The 24,407-nt window shown below is 32.4% G+C and overlaps 2 protein-coding genes across 2 annotated transcripts; one reads left to right on the top strand and one right to left on the bottom strand.

Annotated features, from left to right (window-relative positions):
- Window positions 1–1,666: 1,666 nt before the first annotated feature.
- LOC132732055 (bactericidal permeability-increasing protein-like) lies at window positions 1,667–20,315 on the top strand. The gene is given in 16 exon segments (XM_060718402.1): window positions 1,667–1,702; window positions 1,704–1,802; window positions 4,633–4,736; window positions 5,047–5,169; window positions 7,244–7,314; window positions 8,190–8,344; window positions 8,611–8,674; window positions 9,175–9,266; window positions 9,675–9,854; window positions 10,144–10,218; window positions 12,012–12,182; window positions 14,217–14,284; window positions 14,650–14,692; window positions 15,248–15,311; window positions 16,074–16,150; window positions 19,276–20,315. Coding segments are annotated over 16 exon segments (1,518 nt in total). The 5' UTR covers window positions 1,667–1,681; the 3' UTR covers window positions 19,387–20,315.
- A 2,197-nt stretch (window positions 20,316–22,512) lies between these two features.
- On the bottom strand, window positions 22,513–24,070 carry LOC132732056 (uncharacterized). The gene is made up of 3 exons (XM_060718403.1): window positions 23,985–24,070; window positions 23,433–23,529; window positions 22,513–23,026 (listed from the first exon to the last, which is right to left on the bottom strand). The coding sequence occupies exons 1-3, from the start codon at window positions 24,030–24,032 to the stop codon at window positions 22,866–22,868; spliced, it is 306 nt and encodes a 101-aa protein (XP_060574386.1). The 5' UTR covers window positions 24,033–24,070; the 3' UTR covers window positions 22,513–22,865.
- Window positions 24,071–24,407: the final 337 nt, after the last annotated feature.

Consider the following 24,407-nt stretch of genomic DNA (forward strand, 5'->3'; position numbering starts at 1 on the left):
GCATTTTTATTTATATTTTCAGTTCGTATAATGTTTTCTTTTCATACAATACCGAAATAATATCTCACATATTAGATCCATATCAGTTAATAAATATTTTGACAAAACGGCGCCAATCCGTAAGCAGCGTAATGACGTCATCCTAAATAAATAATGAACAAATTTTTTGTTGAATTTTGTTATGAAAACTATTTAGAATGATAAAAATTGTTTCAAACTAGAAAAAAAAATCTGAACACCAATATCTTTTATTCATTCATTTACGTTGTACCTGTAGGCATTTAAAGTGTTGTTTACGTGACGTCACATTGTAGCGCAAAACAGCGCGTGCAACAATGTTCAGTCAAAACAAGAACGCTATTTCAATGTTGCAAACCAGTTAAAGATCCTGTAACACAATTTTGTCATGGTTTTATTTCATAAATATGATGCTCAAATTAAAATTTGTCAATATTGTATGTTCCAATAAGCATTATCTATAGAGATATTACCGAATTTAACATTTCATGAAAATAAAGGGAGGTAATAAGAAATTTATTTTCTATAAATTCTAAGTCAAATTTTCCAATAAGAAATGAATGTATATAAATTGAATAAATATAATGTGCACAAATATTTGCAGTACACATTTTACATATTCTTCGATGTTTGAAATTTGTTTTATTTGCACTATTAAGGTGATTCCGCTTTGTCAGTTATGTTTGTTTCACCAAGTCTGTCCAAAGTGAAAGTAGGCCAAAATTCATATAACAACATGTAAATGTTCTGTAGATCTCGAACTCATAATGCTGCATTCAAGTATTATTTATGTATAGCTGTCATATGATGTACCCTCTCTCTTTATTAGTGTTTATATTTATCCATAGAGAGAAAACTTATACAGTGATATATTGATTGGTATGTTGTAGCTAAATTAAAAAGAGAGATGGTAAGTTGTGCACTGAAAATTACAGTAATTGGTAGCACGAGGGCGAAAAATATATAATATGTGAATCTCCGTTGATCCAGATGTGCATTATAACACCATGTGTGAAAGAGAAAATCGGTCTTCGTCGGAATATTCTTTCCGTCGTGGGTTCTGGTGTGTCCAAAACATGCAATGCATATGATGAAAATATCACTCGAAATCGTAGATCTACCATCGAACGATGCTTAACATACAAACATACCCTTACTGTACATTTATTGAGATTAGGGCTGCAAGTCGAGCTCCTATATGTGCTGGAAAGATCCATAGTTAATATAGAAAACTATTCAATAAGCTTGAAAAATTACCCTTTCTCTTTCACATGGTGTTATAGTGCATATCTTTGTCAGCATAGATAACACAGTAAGGAGGGGTGGGGGGGGGTTGCAGAGAGAGCGAAAGTGGAGGGGGGGGGATTAAGGGGAGAGACAGAGATTTCACCTCCGACGAGTGATACTAGCTTGTACGTGTATATAACCAGGCAAACATAAACAAAGGATGGTCAATATAAAACACAAAGCGACACAAATCTATATGTAAGTTTAACGGAAATAAAGTTAAAGGTAAATAAATGTTCTATCCGTTTCCACTTACATACATTTGTTTATCTCGACTCACTACATTAAACATCATAAACTAATACAGGATTAGGAGAAACGGGGAAGTTAAAAATTGATTTGATCTTATTTCATTTTAAACTGTAGCTTCAATTTGATGACAGCCATGTCGCCCCAAGTGTCTATTTGTGTGCTTTTTGCTCCTGTTTATCTTGCGAGAAGGTTTGTGTGCTCGAAACCCGGGCTTTAAGGCAAGGATAACACAGAAAGGATTTAACATACGGTAAGTTTATTACTAACAAATTTGGTTTATTTAACTGAAGAATTGACAAAGTTAGGTTTTAAATTTTACTATTTTTATGTTAAAATGTTGAATTCTGACTTTGAAGCCGGTGCTAGGGGGCGTGGACGGTAACTTGCACTTTCCATTACCGTCCATGAACAGGCTCAATCAAACCGAGCCTGCAACATTTTCAATTTTGCCGTGTTGGGCTTTCTTTAGGGATTCTGTATTTATCTATTTTTTAATTCAAATATCTTAAAAACGGGAATGCTTTATGTAATTTCTCCAATAAATGTTCCGGTTGTGTAACCATGAAGAACAAATACATAAATGCTATTAAAATAGAAATACATGTACATGTAGATTAATTCGATATAAAAGAATTTTGTTTACAGATGTGGATTTTCATTATAAAGTACATATGTAATTAGTACCCATATTTATGTTAATGTTATATAATTATAATACATTACAGTCACACATTACTGTCTAAGACACTTTATAGATATGTAATTAATAATACTTTATTATTTTTTTCAAATATATGTAATACTTTAAAGTCCCTTCATGGTAGGGACATCTTTATTTTCAGTTTTGGAGGGTATTGATAAGACCCGGTATTATCTAAAAGTTATGAAAAGCTATTTGGGGATGTTATTTGATATCTCCCCAAAGTTGTAAATCTTTTTTTTATTTTTATTTTTTGATTTATTAATATCCAACAATTTTTGTTTACGTTAAAAAAAATTTTAAATTACGGTGTAAAATTTTCCAAATATCTATTTTTACGTCCCTAAAAAGGGGTAAAATTTGTTGGGAATATCCTCCCACTTTCCCTTTTATTTATTTTATCATTAGATAAAATTAAAATGTCTAATATCTTCCGTTGTAATAAATGTTTTTTGTTTAAGTCAAAAAAAACCGGTGATAAGGGGGCACAAAAATATCGATTAAAGCAATCTGAACACCTCGACGGTAATATTCATAATCATTAAAATTTTGTCTTTATCGGGTTTTTAGCTCGACAATTCGCAGAAAACTCGAGCTAATTCAGTCACCCGTTTGTCGGTGTCGTGTCCCTGTGGTTAAGTTTTTAACGGGTAAGCTGGTATCTCCATAGCTACTGAAGCGAATGGATTGAAACTTAAGTAATTATTTTACCTGATTGACACAAGCCCCATAACTCTGATTTGCTTTTTGCATATTTATGCCCCTTTTCAACTAAGAAATTCTTGATTAAGTTTTTGCGTGTAAGCTGGTATCTCCATAACTACTGAAGGGAATAAAATGCATCTTCACACATTTGTTCACTGTGATTATCTAACATGACAGGCACAAGTACCAGAACTTTGATTTAATATTTTTGCATATTTATGCCCCTTTTTTTGAATTAAGTTTTTACGTGTAAGCTTGGGTCTCCAAACTTATAATAATTAATATGTAAAGGGAATGCATTGAAACTTCACACACTAGTTCTCTGAGATTATTTAACATGATTGGCCTAAGTCGCATAACTCAGATTTGTTTTTTATTGCATATTTATGCCCCTTTTTCGACCTAAAAATTCGTGGTTAAGTTTTTGCATGTAAGCTGGTATCTCCGTAGCTACTGAAGGATTTTTGCCTTTTTGTGACAATTGTATGCATTCATTATCACCAAGCAATGATTTACTCGATAAAACATCTTAATAACAAGTCTTTGTACCTTTTTGGACAATTTTAAGTATTCATTTAAGTAAATATTATTATAACTTCAATTTGATGACAGCCATGCCGCCCCAGTGTCTATTTGTGTGCTTTTTGCTCCTGTTTACCTTGCGAGAAGACTTGTGTGCTCGATATTTTGCACATCATTTTATTTCTTTCTTAGTCTTATACTGAGAAATTTGGTTGCTATGGCCACAAATAGACTTAAATATGGCAAATATAACAATGTTTGTGATAACTTAAAAAGCACTTAAAATATTTTATGAAACTTGAAATATAGATTGATGGCAGTATGAAGGGTATGCACAACATTTTATCCACGACTTTAAAGAATATACTGAGAGCTATTCTACTCACCCAGTGTCCGCGACCGCGTTAGTTTTTATATTGTATTTTTTTTCACTAAAACTTCTTTATATCTTAAGCTGAACTTGAATTAAATGTTTTTGATTATCAACCACATCATATATGACAAGGTTCATAACTATTTAATCAAAACTGTCAGAAAACCTCATTGAACTTAGAATTTTCATATATTTTTAAAAAAAATTCTTTATTCCCTCAAACTTCATATATTTGTTTTTTCATCATCATCCAAATCATTAGTGGCAAGGTTCATAGTTCTAACACCTAAATTGACAAAATTGTCATCCTTGAACTTAGAACTTTCATAAAGAAATTTTGTTTGTTTTTATAACTTCTTTCTTTCTTAAGTTATCAACTTCACATTTCCAGAATTAATTTAGATTTTTTTCTAAAATTTATTATTACCTCAAACTTCTTCATTTCTTTAAGGATTTTCTTCAAACTCCCACATCATAATGATATGACAAGGGTTGTAAATCTAGCGTCCATATTTCCAAAATAATCTCCCCTTAAATTTTAATTTTTCTGATTTACTTTACAACTTTATTTTTTCATGGCAACAGAATAGTACCATCAACCTTCTGAATGCTTGAAGGCTGCCTAGCAAGAATGATTATTATGTCCTTTGAGGAATATAAGGCGCAAGTGATTCATCAAATTTAACTGTAAACAGGCCTTCCAGTCTCTCTCATTGTTCTTGTTAATATTTTTCATATGTGCATATAAATTCAATTTCTTTATTTTTAAAAAAACATAGCTATCAATTCTGCCATTGAAGCCCTGAAAGAAAATGTACAGAAACTTAAAATACCCGACCAATCAGGCAAAGCATCTGGCTTCCATTACTCCATTTACAAGTAAGTCTTGCATATTTACCGTGAAAAACAAACACATACATGAATGTGTAAAACTTTCAAATGGTAAAAAAATTCGAAGAATTTTAAGCATAACCTTGATTGACTTTTCATTATACTTTTTTCTAACGGTGAGGTATTATTTTGATAGTGCAAAATACTTTATGAGTTGGTAATTACAGTAACAAGTGCGAGATTGGGCATTTTTAAAAAATACTTTCGTGAACTTGATTAATGTTTTCAATGAGGAATAAGAGATGATAAGTTTTTTTCATAATTTAAATCATTGATGTTGCATTATTTCACGTTTCAGTATTAATGTAGTACAGTTTACAGCCCCAGCCAGTACATTGAATACTATCCCAGGTGTTGGTCTGTCCTGGAGAGCATCGGGTGCAGGAATAAAAGTTCATGGAGACTTTCATTATAAGAAATGGTAATGTTTACTTTGTTTGTATAAATGTTCCATTATATTATACATAAAATAATGGTTATTGTTTATTTTGTATGTATAACTATCGTCTGTTATGAGCTCACCTGAGCATGCTCATGGTGAGCTTTTAGGATCGATGATTGTCCGTCGTCCGTCCGTCCGTCGTCCGTCCGTTCACATTTTGTTGTTAACACTCTAGCGGTCGCTCTCAATCATCATCAAACTTAGTCAGGATGCTTATCTAGTTGATAGCTCGGATGAGTTCGAACATGGGTCATCTCGGATGAAAAATAGGTCACAAGAGCTAAAAATAGAAAAACCTTGTTAACACTCTAGAGGTCACATTTTTACCTCAATCATCATCAAACTTGGTCAGGATGTTTGTCTAGGTGATAGCTTGGATGAGTTCGAACATGGGTCATCTCGGATGAACAAGTAGGTCACCGGAGCTAAAAATAGAAAAACCTTGTTAACACTCTAGCGGTCACATTTTGGCATCAATCATCATCAAACTTTGTCAGGAAGCTTGTCTAGGTGATGCTCGGATGAGTTCGAACATAGGTCATCTCTGATGAAAAAGTAGGTCACTGGAGCTAAAAATAGAAAAACTTTGTTAACACACTAGCGGTCACATTTTTTGCCTCAATCATCATCAAACTTGGTCAGGATGCTTGTCTAGGTGATAGCTTGGATGAGTTCGAACATGGGTCATCTCGCATGAAAAAGTAGGTCACCGGAGCTAAAAAAAGAAAACTTTGTTAACACACTAGCGGTCACATTTTTGCCTCAATCATCATCAAACTTGGTCAGGATGCTTGTCTAGGTGAAAGCTTGCATGAGTTCGAACATGGGTCATCTCAGATGAAAAACTAGGTCACCGGAGCTAAAAATAGAAAAACCTTGTTAACACTCCAGCGGTCACATTTTTGCCTCAATCATCATCAAACTTGGTCAGGATGCTTATCTATTTGATAGCTCGGACGAGTTCGAACATTTGTCATCTCGGATGAAAAACTAGGTCACAAGAGCTAAAAATAGAAAAACCTTGTTAACACGCTAGCGGTCACAATTTTGCCTCAATCATCATCAAACTTGGTCAGGATGCTTGTCTAGTTGATAGCTTGGATGAGTTCGAACATTGGTCATCTCGGATGAAAAACTAGGTCACAGGAGCTAAAAATAGAAAAATCTTGTTAACACTCTAGTGGCTACTGTTTTGATCCAAATATCCTGTAAATTGGTCTGAAAGTTTGTTTTGATGATTTCTAAGTCAAGTTCCAACATGGGTCATCTTGGATGAAAAACTAGGTCACACCGCCCAAATATTAAAAAACCTTCTAGTGGTCACATTTTCGACTCAATTATCATCAAACTTGGCCAGGATGTTTGTCTAGGTAATTGCTCAGATGAGTTCGAAATCGCATGTGAAACTAGGTCACCGGAGCTAAAAATAGAAAAATCTTGTTAACACTAGTTGCTACTGTGTTGATCCAAGTATCCTGGAAATTGGTCTGAAAGTTTGTTTTGATGATTTCTAGGTCAAGTTTAAATATGGGTCACCTGGGTAAAAAACTAGGTCACACTGCTCAAATATGGATAATCCTTGTTAACACTGTAGTGGTCTCATTTTTGACTCACCTGTCATGAGACTTGGTCAGAATGCTTGTCTAGGTAATTGTTTGGATGAGTTTGATGGGTCAGGTGAGCGATCTAGGGCCATCATGGCCCTCTTGTATTTTAAATAGTGGTAGTTGTTTTTGTATGTATGAATGTATCTTATGTGATACATAAAATGATGGTAATCTTTTTTGTATGAATTATCGTGTGTTATATATGTGTATATTAAATAATTGAAATATTATACAATGTCTCAAATTATCTAAATATCATTCAAACATATTAATATTTTAATTAAAATGCAAAAATGATGTTAACAAAATGCCTGTATTTTGATTTGCTCAGAATTACTTTCAATGATCTAATATAATATCGACATTTGCAGCAATATATATTTTTTACAGTATCATATATATGAAAAGTGGTGTAGTATTTTTCAGTAAGCATTTACTATTGACAGGTTTATTAAAGCTGGTGGCAGTTTTGATGCTGATGTATCGGGACTATCATTCAGTCTAGGACTGAACATTGGTAAATGTTATCAATTTATGCTCTTTATTGTTGTTGTCAACATTTACGCCCTTTCAAAAATATTCTTTGACTTGTCACAAAGACATTGTACCGAGCAGCAAGTTTCAATAATTAATCCTCTTCACGCTAACATATTAAATGGACTTGCCACGTTTTCAATCTAGACAAAGCATTCATCATTTATAGGAAATATGTTGGAAATATGTACTTAGTGAATAGCGAACAACTCAGATCATGATTGCTATGGAGAATTAGTTGCCGGTTGAAGTAGCCTTAAATGAAAGTGGGTGATAACGTCACATATGTTTACGTTAACATAATGTCACCGTTAAAGGGACTCAACTGAGGTTTTTTAACGTGAAGGGACCGAAAAGCTTTTTTCAAAAGTTATGTTTAACAAGATGTATGTCTAGACCAATAACTCATGTACACAATTTCAAGTCATTCGCTCACTCCGTTTCCCAGAAATAATCATTTTAATTGTGAAAATTGGCCCCATAAATGAAAACTGTTCAAACGCTTTTCACTCAAATCGGCCAAAAATCGCATAAAATCGATTTATCAATATAATACCGTGTATATTTATATACCATCTATTGCTTGCTTTCAAATTCAAATGTACCAGTTGATTTCAGAAAGAATTTCAAAATTTATTATTTTAGGCTATTGGACCTTAGTGGAGTTCCTTTAATGTTTTTTGCTAATTTTTCATTATATCGTTCAGTATTTCATTAGTAGACATACACCATGTTCCAGCAATATATTTGTCGATTCCATTGTTATATATATTTACCTATTGTACCTCTGTTACCTTTACCGTTATGCTTGCAGAAAACCTTACCTTTCAACCTTTCATATAAATTCATATAACATAGGTGAAGACACAAATGGAAGACCGACTATTTCATCAACTGGTTGTTCCAGCAACATAGATCATGTTAACTTCCACTTTAAAGGAGGCATGGCCTGGTTATACAATCTTTTTAGAGGCAAAGTTGGAAGACTCATTAAAGACACCCTCAATAAACAGGTTAGGGGAATTTTAAATTTGTTTGTTGATGATCATCAGTAACGACAAAATTGTGTTTTCAATGTTTTTGTTTAAGGTAGAGGTGATTTTTTTTCTTAGATTTTCACAGACGTTTATGATTTTTAAGATTCACAGCAAAATATATTCTCAAGTTTATTCAACTTTATTTTAAAGAAATTTGTATCAAATAAGTTGGCTCTTTTAAGGTTGTTAATAAAATATTTATTACTCTACATTGTAGACTTATGTTTTGTGTATATTTACAGATGTGTACATTGATTAACAAAGAAATCAACGAGGATGCAAAAAATAAACTTGCTCAGTTGAAAGGTATCTATAAAACTATATACATGTTATATATGAATGTATGCCGTAGAAGTATGTTTATCAGATCATAGAGGGTAAACTACGCGCGTGCCTTATATCTATTACTAAATTTTGGTCTTTGCGGCATATTTTTTAATTCAAATATCATTACTTTAAAGCAATCGTTTAAAGTTACAACTGAATGATGACTTTATACATGAATTACTTTTGATTGAGCAGCTTTGACATTTGAATTGAGAAATATGCCATTAAAACAAATCGCAATAATAATGTAATGTTAATAATATTTTATCTAATTACCTTTCTTATTCAGTTGTGTTGAAAGTACAAATATAATAATTTTCTTACATTTTCATTTCGATGAATTAATTTCGTATATCATTATTTGAAACTATTTATTCTAATGTTTAATGTTCACTATAATTGTATTGTACACAATAAGACAACAAAATGTCTGCAAAGCTTTTCGTTTTAGTAATTACTTTGTTTATTTCTAATTTTAGTAACAACACGTCTTGGAAAGAAATTTCTTCTAGACTACCGGCTTATAAAGAAACCGGAATTTCAGCCTCAGTATATGGATACATTTCATAAGGTACCACAGTAGAAATCATACTCGTCTGTCGTAATTATGCAGTGAATCTATTTATAGATTCTATTGTCTGTATCAAAGTTTGTTAATTCGAACACTGTTAAACCGAATTCTTGTTTATAACGAACACAGTTTTACTTCTCGATAATTACAATTTTTTAAAGGTAAGAGTCGTTCCATAAAAAATATATTTTAAATAATTAAATGTAAGATATTCTTCCTTATGTGTCTTTGTAAACAAAAAGAGGTCAATTGAAAAACAAAAATAAAAAAATTTGTCTTTGCTAAATGTTTTCAAATCACTGTTATAAATTGTTGATAAGAAAAGAATGTTAAAAGTACATGGTAAGCCACTTAGAGTTTGACAATGTTAAATGTAAAACAATTTTATGAATAAAGTGATTGTTTCAGGGAGAACTGTTCTGGTTGACTGATCCTGGTACAGAAAGCCCCATGAACCCGCCCCCTATGCCTAATGACACAGATACAAGTAGTATGTTATATTTGTGGATGTCAGATTATATGTTTGATACAATAGGCTATACTGCACAGAAACATGGCTTCCTGGTATATAACCTTACACAGAAAGATGTATGTATACTGTCGTTTTTATCTTTAGTAAACAACTTCTTTGTTGAATATTACGTTAAACCATTCATGTTAAACTATAGCACAAAACCATGTATGACATAGGCATACTGTTTTTTGTTAGAAATGTTACGTATTTTTTCTTGATAACACTTTAACATTATGTGCTTGTTAGAAATGTTACGAATTTTTTCTTGATATCACTTTAACATTATGTGCTGTGTATGATGTTTTTAACAAAGAAATTATAACTTCCAACAATTGATTTAATATATCAATGATTTTATTTCAGCTACCACCTGGCAATAAGGGTGCTCTCAATACAACCTGTAGTGGTATTCAGTGTATTGGCGTCCTAATTCCTCAGGTGTGTATACATTTAATCCTAATTTCTCAGGTATGTATTAACGTGATTGTCAATAGTATATTTGCATCCTGATTCCTGAGATATACATTTAATCTGATCGATGTATTGATGTCATAATTCCTCACGTATCTATGAACATGTAATTAATGTATAAGGTCCTGATTCTTCGGGTATGTATGGACATGTAATTAATGTATACGGTCCTAATTCCTCCGGTATGTATGGACATGTAATAATTGTATAAGGTCATAATTCCTCGGGTATGTATGGACATGTAATTAATGTATAAGGTCCTAATTCCTCCGGTATGTATGGACATGTAGTCAATGTATAAGTTCCTAATTCCTCGGGTATGTATGGACATGTAATTAATATATAAGGTCCTAATTCCTCCGGTATGTATGGACATGTAATTAATGTATAAGTTCCTTATTCCTCCGGTATGTATGGACATGTAGTTAATGTATAAGTTCCTAATTCCTCGGGTATGTATGGACATGTAATTAATATATAAGGTCCTAATTCCTCCGGTATGTATGGACATGTAATTAATGTATAAGTTCCTTATTCCTCGGGTATGTATGGATATGTAATTAATGTATAAGTTCCTAATTCCTCGGGTATGTATGGACATGTAATGAATGTATAAGGTCCTTATTCCTCGGGTATGTATGGACATGTAATGAATGTATAAGATCCTAATTCCTCGGGTATGTATGGACATGTAATTAATGTATAAGGTCCTGATTCCTCGGGTATGTATGGATATGTAATGAATGTATAAGGTCCTGATTCCTCGGGTATGTATGGACATGTAATTAATGTATAAGGCTTTAATTCCTCGGGTATGTATGGACATGTAATTAATGTATAAGTTCCTAATTCCTCGGGTATGTATGGATATGTAATTAATGTATAAGTTCCTAATTCCTCGGGTATGTATGGACATGAAATTAATGTATTAGGTCCTAATTCCTCGGGTATGTATGGACATGTAATTAATGTATAAGTTCCTTATTCCTCGGGTATGTATGGACATGTAATTAATGTATAAGGTCCTAATTTCTCAGGTATGTATGAACATGTAATTAATTATAAGGTCCTAATTCATCAGGTTTGTATGGACATGTAGTTAATGGATAAGGTCCTGATTCCTCAGGTATGTATGAACATGTAATACTGTATAAGGTCCTAATTCCTCAGGTATGTATGGACATGTAATTAATGTGGAAGGTCTTAATTTCTCAAGTGTTTGGGAACGTGTAATAAAATGAGATAATGACCTTTACCTCCTTAAAATACAATTGAAATAAAAATGAATTTGCCAATATGTTTCTTTGTATAATCAGCGATTTCCAAAATCAGTTTTCTCGTAAAATGCACCCGCTCCCTTTTAAGAGGAACCATAAGACGTGTTTCACAGAATGGCACTATCGTGTCACATTAAAGGTTCCATGATAACCGCCGTATGAATACATCGGCGAATGCTTTTAAGTGGTTAATTGTTCAGTTTTGCTAAAGACGGTTCTAGGGGGCATGGACGGTACCTAGCAAATAGCATTACCATCCATGAATAGGCTAAATAAAACCGAGCCTGCAACATTTTCAATATTGCTGTTTTGGGGCGTTCTTTGTGAATTCTGTTTTTGTTTTCTGTTTTACTGTCATAATTATTTGAACTATTCCAGGATTAGGTAAAGACTTAGGTAAGATGTTTACAATAAATTAATGATATGACATAATACATCATACATTATATGACTGTAGGAAATATGTCTTTTATGATTTTACAGATAGGGAAGCACTTCCCAAACATGAATGTTGAACTACATATGAACAGCACACGGGCACCTAAAATGGAAGTTGCCAGTGGTGGTGTTACTCTTAGTTTTGCAGGAAAGATAGATATGTATGCAACAAAGCCTGGATCTACAGCTGCACCATTTCTACTGACACTACATGCTGTATGCAGCCAGCTTTTGTCAATTATTGATACACATTTTGTATTGTTTCATTTTTCTTAGAATTTAATGAGGTTTTGTTTTTAGCTCACCAGAACCGAAGGCTCAGGGTGAGCTATTAGTATCAAAGGGGGATACTCCGGCATCCGTCGTCCGTCGTCATGCGTCAACAATCGTCTTCTCCTCTGAAACTACTGGGCAGATTTACTTACTTCAAATTTGGTCTGTAGCATCATTGTGACAGTCACACTTGAATTTGCTCATGTCATTTCAATTGGCCCCTTTTAGGGGTCAACAGAGCTAAAAATAGAAAAACCTTAAGACATCTTCTACTACATAACTAATTGATGGATGATCACCAAACTTTGTCTGTAGCATTCTTAGGTAGTCTTTTATCAAGTTTGCTCATATTAATTTGATTGGCCCCTTTTAGGGGCCGCTAAAGCTTAAAATATAAATACCATTAAACATCTATATCTAGATAACTAATGGATGAATGATCACCAAACTTTGTCTATAGCATTCTTGGGTAGTCTTGTATTAAAATTGCTCATATTAATTTGATTGGCCCCTTTTAGGGGTCTCTAGGGCTAAAAATAGCAAACCCTTTTAACTTCTTTTTCTACAGAACTAATTGATGGATGATCACCAAACTTTGTCTGTATCATTCTTGGGTAGTCTTTTATCAAGTTTGCTCATATTAATTTGATTGGCCCCTTTTAGGGGTCTCTAGAGCTAAAAATAGAAAAACCTTAAAACGTCTTCTTCTATAGAACTTATTGATGAATGATCACCAAATTTTGTCTGTAGCATTCTTAGGTAGTCTTTTATCAAATAGATAAATACAGAATCCCTAAAGAAAGCCCAACACGGCAAAATTGAAAATGTTGCAGGCTCGGTTTGATTGAGCCTGTTCATGGACGGTACTGGAAAGTGCAAGTTATCAAGTTTGCTCATATTAATTTGATTGGCCCCTTTTAGGGGCCGCTCAAGCTAAAATAGAAATACCGTTAAATATCTATTTCTACAGAACTAATTGATGGATGATCACCAAACTTTGTAGCATACTTAGGTACGCTTATATCAAATTTGCTCATATTAATTTGACTGGCCCCTTTGAGGGGCCGCTAAAGCAAAAAATAGAAAAACCTTTGAACATCATTTCCTACTGAAATAATTGATAGATAATCACCAAACTTGGTAGCATTATTAGGTAGTCTTTTATCAAGTTTGCTCATATTAATTTGATTGGCTCAAATTTAATATCAGACAAATATTGACAATGGATAATTTCAAACACTGAAAAGCAGTTGTTTCTGGTGAGCGACTCAGGGCCATCATGGCCCTCTTGGGCCATCATGGTCCTCTTGTTATTTCTTATTTTTTATTTATTTAGTATACACAAAAGAGTCAATAATAAATCATATTAATTAATAGTTATAAAATATTTAAAGCTGGCCAATAAAGATGAAATATAAATTGTTGCAGTTATATTTGACATTTTTATTGCTTACATGACTTCAAAGCCACGATAAATCTTACCAATATAGTGCATCATTTTTCATGCATTAAAATCTGCAAAGACGCATTTTAAACTTGACACCTAAGGGCGAGAAATTCAATAAGGCTGAGGCTGTCATTGCAATAAGCTGTTGTTATTGCATGGCGCGGCGATTTGTCTTTGGTGTTCCTCAGTTGTTATACGCCAGTAATATCCTTTATTAATAATAACGCACAGTGCAATATCTCAGATATTGCATACTTCTTTAGAAAAAAAGTGCGTTATTTCAAATAAAGCACGGTTATTCAAGCACACTTGGTTCATGTATAAGCGTGACCGTAGACAAGGGTCACTGGACGGTACTAAACTTTAGGCTAGAAAACAACAAATATATTCAGATCGGAAAAAGATAATGTGGTACTGGGGATAAGAAAGTTTTGTCTGGGGCTCGCAATTGAACGTACTTGTTTATAAACCTTTTACTTCTTTTTCCTGAATGTAATTTTTGTGCAAGGCTGTATTATTTTATATTACAGACAATGTCTACAACAGTTGATGTTTATATACAGAAGGAGCTGCTGTTTGCAAAAATCAAAGATCTAGAGTAAGTTATTTATTCTTAGTATAAATTTAAGGGGGAGAGGACAGTGGAGATCTCTCCACCTCTCACCAGTTTAATGTGAATCGTCAAGCTGCCTTTTGGTGTCAGTGTTTAGGTGATTGTTGAAATAGACATAATTTTGTTTACATTTTGTGGTATCTTCGGGGAGGGAGGGGGCAATTTGTTTATTATTCATTATTTATTTTTTTTTTTCGTTTTCCCAGGATAAAGTGTAGACCACAGCCTATCTGGCCGAGAGGAATCAATGTTATTTTCCTATTAAACTATATATTGATATTTTTCATGTTTGAATTTTAGAACTGGCATTTGTATCTGACAGTTCATTTTGCATTTTGTTATTTTTTCAGATTAAAACTTAAGGTTGAGAAATCTGCCGTCGGTGAAGTCAGTGTAAGTCGTATATTATGTTTGACTATGAACAAGTTTACAAAAACTTAGTATCACTTAATAAATAAGCGCTAAGATTGTCCAAATAATACTTTGAAATTGTATTTTATTTCTAATTACAATAAACAATTAGACTTGCTTTAAGGTATGTATTGTTTAGTTTGCATATGAACCTACCTGTTGTATTATATAAGCAGATAAGTTTATTATACATGTGTATTTGCTATAACTGGGGTGTTACTTTATATGTCAACTATATTAGAGACAACATCAAATGGAAAGGGTGGGTGGGTATTTTCCGTGTTGGTTCAGGGCAACTTCAGAAGTCCGGAGACCGGATCGAAAAGGAATTTGAAGAAGCGTGCTTGGTTTATATACGTTGTCTACTAAGCATGCGCGAACGAGAATGAATGTCTTGTTAGAAGGAGGAGCCAAAAATACAGGTCATTGCAAAAAATACTGTGGCTATTGCGTAAAAAATAAATAGTTAAAGCTCAAGCGCTTAAACTGAATATTGTCTCTTGTTTTATAGTATATATATTTATATTTATTTTATAGGATGTTGTTCTCAACTTTTTGATCAAGCAAGTGTTGAAATCTTACCTTATACCACAGCTGAATGGTAAGTAAATCATGTATTTGTAATACTATTACTATATTATTTTATACCACAGCTGAATTGGATGTAGATTCTAAATGATATATATAATTAATATCTTACTTTATACCACAGCTTAGTTTGATGTAGATTTTAAATTATATATTAAATTAAAATCTTAAAATCTTATTATATACCGCAGCTGAATTGAATGTAAATCATATACTTTATATGATTAAAATTCAATTCAATTCAATAATATACATATAAAATTATATGTTTTAAAGTAGTTATTAATCATTAGTGCCAATTGGAACATCCTCGGCATTATAAATATTAGTCCTTATCCGAAGACTGACGCGACTGTGCGATTGCAGGGTGATTGCTGTAAATAATGGTTCGAGTTCTAATGGGTAGGAATATAATCATGAATGCCGATAGACAATGCATTTAAACAATAAACGGTACTTTTATATACTATATTGCAAGAAAAATTAATATATATTGCCTGTGTCTTTGCTTACTACAAATCACTTTGAAAATTGGTATAAATCTTCAACATAGAACAATTATTTCGGTGTATCTCTTTGAAAATTCTGACAATAAAATGCATGAAATTAGGCAAAATCGTCAAATGATGCATCTTTCGTAGGGCATCCGGAATAACTGACCATTAGTTCTGTTCAAGAAGCATAGTTGTGATGTAAGTGTTGTTCAAGACATTATTCGTTGAGTATTTTTTAAGTAATTTCAACTTTTATATTTATCATGTTTTTATATTTGTAGATCTTGGTAAGAGAGGGTTTCCACTGCCAGTAACTGGTGATATCAAATTCCAAAATACTAAGATTACTTTTGCAAAGGTAATAATGAGTACTTGGTCCTTGTTTTAGTTTTCACTTTATATTACTGCACGTTTGTAACGTCGCTTTTCATTGGATAATCGTGACGTTTATATTAGTTATAAAGATCGTTGACAGGTTATATGGCCCTATATAAACGGCTATTTGTAAATATAACCCCAGCCGTTAGGCGAGGGTTATATTGCAAACAGCCGTTCATATACGGCCATATAACCTGTCAACAATCTTTATAAAGAATTTATAATACAGCAAGCATCATTTTTAGAGAATGAAAGTAAGATTTCTTCATGAATCGACTATGAATCCAAAAAGAACAACCACACGCGTACATTCAGTTATTTTTTTTAATATTCAAATCGATTTCGAACAAATATGTTCTTCGTCAGTGAATAAACAGGAAGTGAATAAACAGGAAGAGACGTCACATGACGTCAACGTCCGAGATGGCGGGAAACATACATTGTTACGTTACGTTATATTAAATTTCATTAAAAAATTAATAAAGTTAATAAAGATTTCGATATATATATATATAAACATTCACGGATTATGAAATACAAGTATTTCCTATATAAAATATATAAAAAACAATAATAGGAAACAACGTGAATGTTACGTAACGTGTATACATGTATAAAACAGATGAAGTATTATATTGGAAAAAGTATATATAACCATTTATAATGGAATGTCTACGCAAAAGAACTTACGGAAATAATTAAATGTCGTATATAATTTTTGCATTTAATCCAGATGGTGAAAACGTCTTAAGCTTATGAATCCAGTAGGTTTCTCTACATAGACGCTCCATTGTGTCGCTGACAATCTCAAACGGTAAAAATGAAAAGTCATTAAATGAATGATCAATTGAATTAAAATGCGTTGCAACAAGAATTGAAAACGCTGGATCTTTGAAATTTGTAATATCAAATTTATGACTATTCATTCTTCGTGAAACCGGTTGAGATGTCTGGCCAACATATTGCATATTGCATTTTTGACAGGAGATTAAATAAATAACATTATTTGTAGAACAGTTTGTAGGGTTTCTCAGTGTATATTTTTCGCCTGTGACACTGCTTGCAAAAGATACATCCGAAGTAATTCGATTACAATGAGAACATCTACTTCTGCTACAAGGAGAAGATGAATGAATTGACATTTGCTTTGAAAAGCTAGAATGCACAATATGATCACGGATATTTTTTGGTCTCTTAAATGCAACAATAGGTTTGTAAGTCTCATAAACATATTTTACAGTTTCACTTTTTGACAACTTTAGTAAGTCCCAATATTTGTTTAAAACGTGACCAATGTTAGGAAGATGAGGATTATAAGTAACAACAAATGGTATAACAAAATTAGATTGGCTACTTTCTGTGAGTCGCAGTGCCTCATTTTGACTAATAGAATTAATTTTCTCAAAAGCATTGTCAATTACTTCTTTCGGGTATTCACGTTTCAGAAAAAAGTCTTTCAAATCAACTAGAGAGTCCTTGAATGTACTGTCATCGGATATTATTCTGCGGTAACGCTTGCCTTGACTGTATGGTATACCATTCTTGCATGCTTTTGGATGACAAGAGGTATAATGAAGATACTGATGATTATTAGTGTTTTTCACGAATATTTTCGTTGAAAGAGTGCAATCATTTTTGGAAACACGCACATCAAGAAAATCAACACATGAACTGGAAATGGTTTGCGTAAACTTAATCGTCGGATGAAAATCATTTAGATCACGAATGAAATTTTCGAGTTCCTCGCGAGTATCGTCCCAGATTAGAAAAATGTCATCCAGGAAACGTAGCCACAGCGTCGGTTTGATATTTCGTGACTCGATAAAGTCCTTTTCCAGTTTCCCCATGAACAGGGAGGCATATGCTGGTGCCATAGATGATCCCATAGCAGTACCGCACGTTTGCATGAAAAACTCATTAAATTCGAAAAAGTTATTTTCAAAAACTATCCGTATAAGATTAGAGAGCACTGGTGTTTGTAAGTTATGATCACTATTTCCTTCATTTAGAAAATATTCACATGCTTTTATGCCGTCAGAGTGCGGAATACATGTATACAGTGAAGATACATCCATTGTAACTAATAATGAGTCTTTGCTTTTCAACTTCACATTTTTAATTTTTTGAATAAAATCCGTCGTATCTTTAATGAAAGATGGAGGTCGGAACATATACGGTTTTAATATGCTATCCAAATATCTTGAAATATTCTCAGTCGGTGAATTACAGGCGGAAACTATAGGTCGACCCGGATATTTTAACGGAAGATCAGCATTCGTTTTTTTTTTTTTTTTTTTTTTTTTTTTTTTTTTTTTTTTTTTCATGAATCGACAGCAGCTGTGTATATAAAACTATATAAACGTCACGATTATCCAATGAAAAATGACGTTACAAACATGCAGTATTATAAAGATTTATATACACGGCTACTGTCGATTTATAAAGAAATCTCGCTTTATTCCTCTAAAAATGATGCTTGCTGTATTATAAATTCGTTATTAAGATTTTTGATAGGTTCTATGGCCGTATATAAACGGTTGTTTGCAATATAATCCTCGCCTAGCGGCTCGGGTAATATTTAAAAACCGCCGTTTATATAGGGCCATATAACCTGTCAACAATCTTTATAACTAATAATATAATTGTGACACGAAATTTTTTTTTTTGCCATGTTTCTTACAGCGTTTTAGTTAGTGACTTCAGTATATTTACGTAATACAGCTAAATATTTTAGTTTATAAGACTGGGAAATAGGAACTAGTTAAATTATTCTAATTTAATTAAATTTTATATAAAATCTTATAAACATTAGTGACGATTGACTATAGAAATTATTTTACAAACAGTTGGTGCTTCTCCTCGGATACTCATCTGTGCCTGCAATAATGTCGGCTAGTCTAGGTGTCACTTAAACCTAGTTCTCAATTTAACAAATGTATTTTTAAGTGGCATGTATATAGCCTATCCTTTTACAAGGTAGCCTTTAGAATCTTATTAAGATTGTATAATTGGCATATCCAATATGTGCTTCTTTCAAAGGAAAATTAAAACATATTGCATAAAGAAAACTTTCAGTGTTGTAAATTATATGTTTTAATTTGACAGGACACAGTATTGATCAGCACAGATTTGAAATACAGCCCTTCAACAGAGTACGAGATAGATGATCATGACATGTCTGGTCCACTGAAGTTCAAGCCATTTATCAGGCATTAAACATGTTTATTGTTTATATGTTTGAACACATGTTTGAGAAACACATCATTTATACAGTTAAACTCTTGAGTTAATATATTCATGAGAGGAACATTTATACGTTTTATCTTATTTGTTATAGAATAAGCAGTTTTTTATGCTGTCGTATTTTGATAAAGTAATTGTGATAATTGGAATAAGCAAGGATTTACAGGGTGTTCTTGGACAGGAAATATTTTTTCGAAATTTAGCTATATACCATTTGATGTAGATCTGGACTAATGACTTGTGTGAAGAATTTCAGATCATTAACTGTTTACGTTTTTCAGAATAAATCTTATCAGTTTAATTGTGAAAAAGGACATGAATGTAAGAATGCTTGTAGTTGTAATCTGGCTTAGAATCAGATAAAAATTACTTTCAATTTGATTTCTCTACTTTTTTGCATATCTTTCCGTGTTATTTTCTTCAGTTGTTTTTTCTTACGAATTCTATGTTTGTAGACTTTTATATCTCAGTGGAGATCTTTTAAATATTATGTTTTCTAAAAATAATTACAAAGCTATTTTTTCTTTTCAATTATTGATTTATTTTTTACAAGTTTTAGCAGTAGAATCTCTATATGTATTAAACAATTTTATACACAATTTTATACACATATAATGTGTAAATATATATATATTTTGGTCTGTTAGTTTATCTGTTTGTCAGGCAGTCACAAAACTTTAACCTTAAACCTAACACGAAAGTACTTACATTTAGGGCCTCCAAACTTCACAGGAACATGCACCTTGATAATCTCTTCCCACCAGACCCACTTACAAGTCATAGTGCTAACGTTTAGTGTTTGTTCGAAGGTAGCACATGTTACTTTGCTCTATTATTTCGTGTAATTATGTCTCTCTTATTGCTTAAAAATATAATATTGTGAATAAACTCTAACACCGAAACTAGCGTCTATTTTATTTTGCTTTAATGCCTCTGTCCAATTTAGGTGTGTCTAATTCCCAAACTTTTGACTTTTTAACCAAATATACAATATTTTATTAATAATATTTGACTTTTTGACCAAATATACAAATAATATTATTAATGATATTTGACCAAATATACAAATATTTTATTAATGATACCAAGATCTTTATATAAAAATGATATCTATATAATAGTATCATATTGCTTTTGCAACGATTAAAATTTTCTAGGCATTTTAGGCAATAAGTTACTTCAAGCACGACACCAAAATGTGGTAGAGTAAGGTAACAATAACCGTTCTTTTAACTTCGTTATGGTAAGTGGCGTGCATTTTTGTTCCCTAATCTTTTGATTAATGTAAATATGTGATATAAAAGGGAGTTAAGTATCTGATGAGCCATTATACAAATGATTGAACATTTTACATAAACAGTTATTTTGATAAAAGATAAATGAGTTCAACACACGTTATGTGTCTGACATCACATGCAGTTTTATAATTCTTCCAACATCACAATCCATCAAACTAGAACTAAACTCACCAGATAATGAAACATCACGTACGAAAACATACTACAAAGTGCCACTGAAACACACTGATTTCTAAAGAGAAAATCCTAGTTCATTATATCCTAGTACAAAAAATACATTAAAAAGGAATAGATACACATAATTTTTGTTGTTGTTGTTACAGAATCTTTGGTTTATAAAATTGTGTCTGGTGTAACTGAAAAGTTGACATGTAAAATTGATCGAGCCACTGGAAAATGTTATGAATTGGCAAACAATTATTCCAATTTGCACGAGCAAAGCATGCAAGTTCAAAACTTGAACAAATAGGTGAGAAAACATGTACGAGCGTTGTTAAAAAAAGATATAAAACTGGAAGACTTGCGTCTATATTTTTTTCATTAAATCGGAAATATTGTCATACTCGGTAAGCATCCGAAGTATTAACGTCGGAACGATTTTAGGATTTCAGGCGTAAAAGAAAATATTGATGACGTTGTTACAGTTTGCTCGGACATACGTACAACGCTTCACTTTTTCTACAAGCAAACAAATGAAAGGTTAAATAAATCTTTGAAAAAGAAAATTACAGGAAAAAAAAGTTTTTTCTCTTCTTTGAACAAACTTAATGGAGATTGACCGCTCACATCGGGACGGGAAGCTAAATGCTGGAAAAAAATGGAGTTTATAGTTAATTCACAGAAACATAATAGAGACATAATAATATTGATAGAAGTGACCAAACTGTTTTTTTCATATCTATGCATGTATATATTGTTGTATATGAAGACGAGCTGTATATGCTTAATAAATTCGAAATAAAATATATGTTCTGTTCTGTTATGTCTTGTACAACATCGTCTAGATTTCTACACGTATATTTGATTCTGAAGGAATTTTAAAGCATGATTCAGCTTTGACTAACTTGTGGTCTAAATTGGATTGTACAATTATACAATTAAGTTTGTTGAAAGTCATTTTGGCTTTACTTCTAGTTCCAATGGATAATGGCACAATAATTGTAAACATATTGAGAGTATCTGCTTCTAAATGATAAGAGTCAATAAGATTTAATGTGAAGGATTTACTTCAGAAATGGAATATAGTCAAACAAATAAAACCATGATAAATGCGAACAATACTGGATCAAATGGTGTATGAACATTGAGTTCATTATTTTGAAACTGATTCTTTGAATCAGCTGCTGGCAAACAAGTGGATAACCTTAATCCATAGCGTCGATAAGGATGGTGTACTAGGGTGCGTGGGTCCCAAGTACGGATGACGGCCGGCTTGTAGGACAGGTCCTTTGCTTGACACCAATCTCAGACCTTTAAAGGGCTACCTCCTTTCATTATTGCCTAAGGTTACTATACATTGTTCTTATTGTCCGCCGCACAGTGACCAACTTTGGGCTAAAAATTCATATATTTGGCTGATACTCTGTGGAAATTGCACGGAGGTAAATTTCTTCAAAATTTACCCTTTCAGGGCATGACTGGTGACATGTTCGGGGTCCGTACTCGACAGCGAACACTGCTTTTTTGTGCCTTACCAGGCGGATGGACCCACATTAAACATAGACTACATACACATTCATATGTATTCCACGTCAATTTGCGGAGAAGTAAATTTATTCTCTTTTGTTAATCTTAACGCATGGTAGCTAAGAACCAAAATTTAATATCGGAACTAATACCAGTACAAGAAGAATTGGACAGATTTTCCAAAACGCTTTGTATGTGATTATGTGTGGGTATAATTAACCCCAAATGTGTCTTTATTAGTATCGAATTTGGTTATAATCATATCTCTTACACGGTTAAATAGAAATACTTTCATCCTTTCAGGCATAAAGAAAGACATACAATGTAAAGGTTTTTTCATGACTTTAAAGCAACAAATATGAACTTATGCTTCTAAATTATTTTATTTCAATTGTTACAAGTCTTGTTGATCAGTTCATTGCAATGTTTACATCGAATAGCTGGTTTATACTAGAGTGTTGGTTTATACTACATGTAGTTAGCAAACATTCCTTTGGCCACAGGACAGCAAAAACCACAACCCACGCGTTCGTAATGTCTCCTACAATCAGTATCACCGCATGACACTACTGCACCTCTATCCATTTGAGGGCGAACATTTCTGCCGGTGAAATAATAGCACTCGGGGTCTGAAATGATTTAAACAATACACCATAAATAAATTAAAATACTAAAATATAGGAAACTAAAAACTTCATAGAAAAAAAAGAGATTTGCATCTATTCCGGATTTTTGTCGCTTAACGCAGACATATTTTAATACGAATGTGCATGTATTTTAAATTAATGTTTTGTATAACTGTTAAGGAGTTGTTGGTCACATAAACGCTTCAATCACATGTATCTTTATACGACAAATGGCAGCATAATTATGTTAAGAGTTCTACTCTGCTACATTAATTATTATTCAATGATATCCAATATCCATTAATTGGTACAACACAGATTGTATAGATACTATACATCCCGTTTTTTTTTAAAAACCCTTGCAATACCGTCAAAATACATTTTTTATATTGGAAAGACAAAATCTTACATTTACAGACGAGATTGTTGCAGGGCGTTTCTCCATTATTTTCATCAGTGACTACATTTTTATTCGGACACACACAAACACGCCCGTCTCCACAGTCCTGTAATTCACATGTATCATGTAGATATACGCATATTAAATTCTCATACATAAATTACCTCTTCTTTTTCAAGCTGGGATACAGGGTGGTGGGACAAGAATGCGATAGAAGGCGTTCATGTTGTTGTGAAAAATGAAGACATTTGCATATTATAGTATAGAAATTATTTTGATATAAGACTCACAGGGTATCATAATCTAGTATCAGATCACTCATGCTGTTCAGCGGATAGGAAAGTATAGCCGTGAACTGGAAGGACTGATACATATCTTGGCACGGAAAGCTTAATTGCTAAAAGCATTAATAAAGAAATAGATAATAAATCGTTTTGTCAATGCTTGAAGAAGAGAAAACTCCTATAAATATGAACATTATAGAAACCAGGGTTTTCTGCCTTCTAAAAATACATCTAATGCTTATTATTTTATTATAAAGGTGAAATATTGTCTACTTACATCATATTCACTTTTGCCTGCGCACGGATAGGCGTCTGCGTTTACCATCTGAATAATCGCCTGAAAATAACGAAGTAAAGAAGTAGTCCGAAAATTTTAATTTATAATATTTTTAAACATTTTGTATTTTTGTATCAATACAAGTACTTGTATGTGTTAATGGATGTAAAGAATGTAAATGCAAATTTGACTGTATTTATTTAATTTTACCCATGAAATATGGTGCTATGTCAGTCAAATATATTTCATATTTTTTAAAAATAAATATGAAATATAAATATGAAAGTGGGCGGAGTCAAGGGTTGTAACTTCAAGGGTTTATTCAAGTCACATGACTTGTTTTAAAACTGTTTGGTGATTTAATTGGCGTCTAAATTTTGTTCAATATAAAAAGATATATTTACGCTTCAACCCCAAAATATG

The sequence above is a fragment of the Ruditapes philippinarum genome, unplaced genomic scaffold (genome assembly GCF_026571515.1).
Source record: "Ruditapes philippinarum isolate M1 unplaced genomic scaffold, ASM2657151v2 ctg8060_1_1_1_1, whole genome shotgun sequence".
In the NCBI taxonomy this organism is placed as follows: Eukaryota; Metazoa; Mollusca; class Bivalvia; order Venerida; family Veneridae; genus Ruditapes; species Ruditapes philippinarum.

Bases quoted from the DNA above. Each gene is read 5' to 3' on its own strand.
- LOC132732056 (XM_060718403.1), bottom strand. From the start codon at position 24,032: ATGGTAAACGCAGACGCCTATCCGTGCGCAGGCAAAAGTGAATATGAT. The intron at 23,530-23,984 runs GTAAGTAGACAA...TGTGAATTACAG, and splicing joins CAGGCAAAAGTGAATATGAT to GACTGTGGAGACGGGCGTGT. The intron at 23,027-23,432 runs GTAAGATTTTGT...AAATCATTTCAG, and splicing joins CAACAATCTCGTCTGTAAAT to ACCCCGAGTGCTATTATTTC.